The following is a 6,859-nucleotide window of genomic DNA, read 5'->3' as shown; positions in this document are numbered from 1 at the left end:
GTGTGATGATCAGTGTTGTGCTAGTTACTGAAAAATAGTAACTAGTTACCGTTATTAGTTACTTTATTTAAAAAGTAACTCAGTTAGTAACTCAGTTACTTAGATCAAAAAGTAATGCTTTACTGTGAAAAGTAACAATTTAGTTACTTTACTTTTTTTAATGCTCCCATTAATGCCCCTCTAGCCTTCATTTCAGCAGGTTCTGTATGGATTTGCATTGTGCCTTGTGTTCTGCATTCTGATTGGCTAAAGAGTCTCCCCGCTTCTTCACTTCCTGTATCAATAACGTTGGTTGCTTAGCAACAAGCTGAGAACGGCCAATGAGCTTCAGCAGCAGCTCAAGAACGGGACCCTTGGATGAATCGTTCATTACAATCTCAAATATAATCAATGGTGTCGGTTTATAAGAATCTTTTTGCCCAGAAGAAAAAAGAGCGACAAAACGACCCACAACTATTTTCTTCTCTGGAAAAAACACACCTGCACCGATGGCTTTAGGAGAAAAAGACGCTACAGAGTCGGGATGCAGCGGCTCAGAAGAGCAGGAATACGTGCGAGGCGGGGCTGATCTCCACAATTTGAAGCCTTCTATAATAATTGTAAAAATAATTTCACTTATCACAGGTTCTTTTTGGAACGTAATCCCGCGAAAAACCAGGGATTACTGTAATGACAATATCTCCACGTTGCGAAACTCATCTTCTTTTGGCTGGCCATGACCGTCATGTTTTTGAATGTTTTTGAAAGCACACACACTACGTTTCCTCTGGTCTCCGCGTGTGGGGAAAAAAAGCTTAACTGTAGCCAGAAATAACGGAGTAACCCACCGTTTGGTAGCGGTAACTGCGTTACTGAATTTAAAAAGTAATGCGTTAGAGTATTAGTTACCGCAAAACTAACGGCGTTACTGTAACGCGTTACTAAATAACGCGTTAGTCCCAACACTGGTGATGATGCAAGTCAACATCTAAAACATGCAGGACAAGAGGTCCCGAGGTTGAAGATCACTGCTGTAAACTAATGTCAAAATTAAAATGTACTTGGAAATGTTTCTCTGGGTCCCTCTCTCTGAGCTCTGTCAAAGGAATCTATCTAACTAACAACACCAACCAGAGTGTCCCACTCTTTCACACTCTTAATAAATGTCATTAGGAGGTTTTCTACAGCTGATTACCAGTCCAGCATCTAGGACTTCAATGACACCGGTATTCATTAAAACATTCTTCAACAGGATCCTGATGGTCCTTTGGGGGGTTGAGAGCTTTGGTTCCACTTGCTGAAGCTCTCCAGCACTTCTGCAAAAGACATTTAACATATTTAATTCCTGTAAACAATGGAGGTCATGATTCAAGCCTCAAAACAACAGGTGGGCTCTTGTCTGCAACTCCCCCCTGTTAAAGTATATTTGGACAATATTCCAACCTTGTCCACCACCACCATGACCCAGGAGACTGCTCAGGAAGCTAGAGCAGAACATCAGTTGGGCTCGTATGAAAATCAAACCATCCAAGTGGTGCAGCATCTCCGTGGTAAAGGGAGGGCTCAGTGACCGGAGAGAAAATCCAAACCCCACAGGATCTGAGCAGCCTGTCAAGAGCTGTGGAAGGAGGTATGATGCAAGTCTGATGGATAAATGTATTATTTCTTTATTTCTGAGTGTTTCATCTAAACGGACCTCTTTGGTGTGTGTGCTCCTCTTTAGAGGGCTACACACACCAAAGAGGATGTTTCTAGATTTACTGCTGCATTTCAGTAATCTACCACAATGCACTGTGACCTTTATTTCTTGCATCTCATTTGTTGTATTCTTTTTAACTTATGTCTGTTTTTAATTTTGGTGAGTTCTAGTACTGCACATTCTACTCAGACCAGCTCAGAAGGGAGATCTGTTGCTCTTGAGAAAACATCCGGGGCTGTAGCCCCAGTAGCGTCTCCCTAGATCCTCCACAGCTCTGCAGTCTCTCACGGCAACAGCACATTTCAGGTGAGGCTCGAGCTAATGAGTCCCCATGGCAACGGACACACCCACCACACCTGAGGCAAAACCTGTCAGTCAGGAGAACTGATCAAGCAGGAAATAATCAGAAATACTTTTGTCCAGAATGAACCGTCAACTGCAGCAGAGAGATGAAGAACATGAACAGAATCATCAGTTGTATGCTTTATGGTCTGTTTTTGTGCTCCTCGGTTTTCTCTAATGATGGTGAGTAAGCTGTTAACTATTGCCAGTTTGGATAGAAAAGACGGGTTTATTAAATCCATAAATATGCTGTGAAAGTTGAAACTTTGCTGACGGGATTCTTCAACCGTCGACAGCAGGAGGAAGAAGCGTCTCTGGACCTGAATCAAAGTCCAAAATATCCTACATAAACGAAGTAGCAAGAAGATTTTGGTTGGTTATTTTAAACAATTTAGCAAAAACAGAGGCATAAAACTCAACAATACAAATGACAAAAAAACGTCCTACTAACAAAAACAATGCTAAAATCTACCTTTTTTATGTATTTATTTATTTAAGTATTTTTTTTGTAAGAAGATGTTGGTTGGTTATTTTAAACATTTTTTTCAAAAACAGAGGCACTTAACAATATGAATTACAAAAAGAACATCGTACTTACAAAAAGAATACTAAAATGTAAATTTGTATTCATTTATTTAAGTGTCGTTCGTCCGTCGTTGTTTTACTGATGTAGTGTTTAGTTTCCACCACAAGGTGGCGGTGAAGACATCAACATGGAGCTTGTTTGTCAGGAGGTTTGTATGTAGATTTGTTTCAGTTTGGTCGAAAAAAAGGAGTCATTATACCTTTACAGGAAAAATAGAAAAATATATATAACGATAATAATAATGATAATAATAATAATATTAATAACTGTCAAGTTAAACAATTACAGTAAAGTTACGTTAACAGATAAAATTGTAGTTATGTCCCTTCAGAATTAATAATTAACTCTTACTGCCAGACTGCTGTCAAACTCCTCTTCAAAAAACCTATGAGAGCAAAGTGTTGTGTTAATAATGATTATGTGTCTGCTGTGACGTCTGAACTCACCGGCCTGAAGAGAAGGATCTTAACAGAAATCAGTGATATTTTATGTTGAGTTCATGTTTGGTAGTCAGGACGATGTACTGGGACGTTCTCTTGTCGTTTGAATGTTTTGATCTCTTCATCTATGTCGGTGATGATGCTGTTTTAAGTTCTGGATCACATTTGTTCCTGTGTGGCTTGTTTTTACGTTACACATCTGGATATTCTGAAGTCACAGTGAAAACGTTTCACATGGAAGTCGTGTTTGTTCAGACTGGAAATATATTCTCACTCTGATGGATAAATGATTTCTCTCAGGGATGGATGGAAACAAACGTAGAAAGAAAAACAGAATATTTGATTTTATCAGTTGGACAAATAGTTGTTATGTTTATAACTGCATGACAATATTTTATGTAGGCAAAATAAAACCTAATTAAAGTTCATAATTATGACCGGCCATTTTTATTCTATCAGTTTTTTTATACGCAGATATTTAATGAAGACATAACACAACTGAATGTTCCTCAAAGTGTCTGAGTTTCGTGTTAAAGTCTTCTTCTGAGTCTTCCTCTGATGTTTCTGCAGATACACAGGTCTCCTGTCAGGTCAGCAAGACTTGTATCTTACCCTGCAGTTTCACAGCTCATGATGACGTTGTCATCCACTGGATTCAAGAGACTCCACCAGAGTCCCGGGTTCAAGAGACTCCACCAGAGTCCCGGGTTCTAGAGACTCCACCAGAGTTCCGGGTTCAAGAGACTCCACCAGAGTCCCGGGTTCAAGAGACTCCACCAGAGTCCCGGATTCAAGAGACTCCACCAGAGTCCCGGGTTCTAGAGACTCCACCAGAGTTCCGGGTTCAAGAGACTCCACCAGAGTCCCGGGTTCAAGAGACTCCACCAGAGTCCCGGATTCAAGAGACTCCACCAGAGTCCCGGGTTCTAGAGACTCCACCAGAGTCCCGGGTTCTAGAGACTCCACCAGAGTCCCGGGTTCAAGAGACTCCACCAGAGTCCCGGGTTCAAGAGACTCCACCAGAGTCCTGGATTCAAGAGACTCCACCAGAGTCCCGGGTTCAAGAGACTCCACCAGAGTCCCGGGTTCAAGAGACTCCACCAGAGTCCCGGGTTCAAGAGACTCCACCAGAGTCCCAGGTTCACTCCTACTATCACAAACAAGACCGACTGAGAGAGCAGCACCAGAGGTTCAGAGGAAGAACATCTCTGTTTGAGGACCAGATCTCCAGAGGAAACGCTTCCCTGCTGCTGACAGGAGTGAAGGTTCAGGACCAGGGCAGATATCTGTGTAACGTCAGCACCATCACTGGAAACAAGGAGAACTTCATCAACCTGAATGTGAACGGTATGTGGAGAATAAAAACCTCAGCATATTCAGATGTTTGAGTCTGTTGGTCAGGTTGTTTTTGTAATAAACAGAATAGAACAGATATTTACTGTTGCAGGAACAATGAAACACAGTTTAGCAGTTCTTCCTTATTAACATATTGTAAAGGATTATCATTAACTCACTGAGTTTGTCTCAGACATAAAATAGCTGATACAAAGTTAACATAACTGCTAAAGTGGTTGTTAAACTCGTAACGCCCATACGACAGTTTCTGAGGGAATTTACACTTTTTTCAAACTGCTGCGGGGTCGTTGTTTCCATTGGTGTTTCTTTTTATGAGCGTAACTCTCCTAGTTCTCTCTCCACATCCGTAACTCTCTGTATCTCATCCTGCGAGACTTCTCTTCCAACAAAGATACAGAAGATCTCAACTTTGAACAGATATTGAACATATATTGAAGAAAATGAACAAAAATCTCTTTAGTTTTGTACAAATAATTGTAACTGCTACCATCGCTGTTGTGAAAACAGTCAACAGAAGAACAAGAAGGCAACGGATGATTAAAATGATTATTCAGAGTAATAGAGTATAGTAGTATAATAGTAAAGCCCTGATGTAATGCAGTAATGCATAGTGATTAAGTAGTTTTACAGCACAACTACATCGAATAAATGAGACCAAAAATGGCTGGACACTAGATTTTGATGACTTTAATTTGACCGACTAACTCACGTCCAGTAATGCAGGACACATGGAAATGCAAAAAAAGTATTTCCACCAGGCTTTTACAGTAAACTGGATTATCTATATGTCTGAATAAATACCTTGAGACAGCATAAAAAGGTTTTATTTAATTACAAGTGTTTCCAGTACAGGTTTTACTTTGTGATATTTAAGGCCTGTTTACGGGACGACGCTAAGTCGGTAAAACCCAAACATTATGTTGCGTCCTGGCCTCTCGTTTACACGGAAACAGAGTTTTGGGAGGAAAAAAACACATGCAAAGATTTGACAACAGCCTGCAGAGGGACATTTTTTGCAACTCAAGCAGTTCACATAAAAGGATAATTTCCCACTCATCTTCACTGAACCAACAAAAGAAACCCTCTCAACGAGGAAACAAAGTCATCCAATGACAAATGCAACCCCCCCAAATGTCCCAGCAGTCCAAAATATAAATCAAACATGCACCAGTCCTCCAATCATGCACCCAAATCTTAATCAACAGAAAAATTACTCAAACCACAACAGAAAGTACAGATCTTCACGTAGTACCATGCCCAAAAAGAAGAAAACAAATACATAAACATGGTCTCACTGTTCTCCAGCGCTCTCCAGGTAAGTGACAACAAGAGCGTCTCCTTGCACATCCTGGAGCGACGCGTCTCCCGCTGGACACGATGGTCTGCTCTCGTACAGATCTCCTTAGGAGAGACAGCTCTGGCCCACAATAGAGAATCCTAAGTCTATTTTAGTTTTGGAGACCAGCAAGTCTCTTTGTAGATGGTCCCATTTCCTGGAACAATTTCTGTTTTTGTGAATTAGAACAACTCAAACTGTTGTTGCATTTAAATCTCTGCTGAAAACTCATTTCTACTCGCTGGCATTAAATTAAAGTTGAATTTTAGACCTCTTCTCTTTATATATCATCTTTAGTTGTGCTTTAACTGATGTAGTTTGAGGTGGATTATTTACAGGATATTGTTTTATTTTAGCTGTAAAAGCAGTTTGGTAAACCTCGGTTGTTTTTAATATAAATACATTTGACCTTAACTTTGAAAGAATGACCAGAAAAGTACTTTTTCAACCGAGATTGAAGCGCGTGAAGTAAACAGGGTTTCAGTGACGTGAACAACATTAACAACTGCATATTTGTCCTCCAGCTCCAGTCCAGCACGTCAACATAGAACAGGTACAAAATAAAATCACCTGCAGCTCAGAGGGGATCTATCCTGAACCTGGACTCACCTGGACCACCGATCCTCCATCCAGCATGAGCCTGCAGAACCTGCAGAACCTGCAGAACCTGCAGAACCTGCAGAACCCACCAACAGTCCAGCAGACTGAACAGCAGCTTTACAGCATCAGCAGCTCTCTGGTACTTTCAGACGGAGATACTGACCTGGACTACATCTGCACCGTCAGCACTCCAGCAAACAGCAGGAGGAGATCCATTTTGCTTCAACCAGGTACAAATGACATTTAAATGTTTATGTGGAGGCTCTCAGTGCCACGAAGACCTTAATGAGATGTTCATGTCGTCTACAAAAGCATTTGTCCTTTACAACTGATGTTTAGTTTTATTTCGTTTTGGGTTTTTCATCATTCCATGTCTTGTTTACTGTAATTTCAGCAGTTATAAATGGATCAAACACTGAGACATACATCTCCTGCTCAACCGCCAATTATCCAATAAAGTGTCTCACCTGGACATTTAACCACAAAGAGATCATACTGACCCAGACGGGACATGTAGGGCT

The 6,859-nt window shown here is 40.8% G+C and overlaps 1 protein-coding gene across 1 annotated transcript; it reads left to right on the top strand.

Moving 5' to 3' along the window:
* The first annotated feature begins 2,109 nt into the window (after positions 1-2,109).
* Positions 2,110-6,585, top strand: LOC133450834 (uncharacterized). Its single transcript, XM_061729739.1, has 3 exons — positions 2,110-2,203; positions 3,617-4,393; positions 6,263-6,585. The coding sequence occupies exons 1-3, from the start codon at positions 2,128-2,130 to the stop codon at positions 6,583-6,585; spliced, it is 1,176 nt and encodes a 391-aa protein (XP_061585723.1). The 5' UTR covers positions 2,110-2,127.
* The last annotated feature ends 274 nt before the right edge of the window (positions 6,586-6,859 follow it).

Source organism: Cololabis saira, chromosome 9, assembly GCF_033807715.1.
Source record: "Cololabis saira isolate AMF1-May2022 chromosome 9, fColSai1.1, whole genome shotgun sequence".
Classification (NCBI taxonomy): domain Eukaryota; kingdom Metazoa; phylum Chordata; class Actinopteri; order Beloniformes; family Belonidae; genus Cololabis; species Cololabis saira.
Note: the sequence above shows the minus strand (reverse complement) of the source record. Positions and strands in the feature narration are given on the sequence as shown.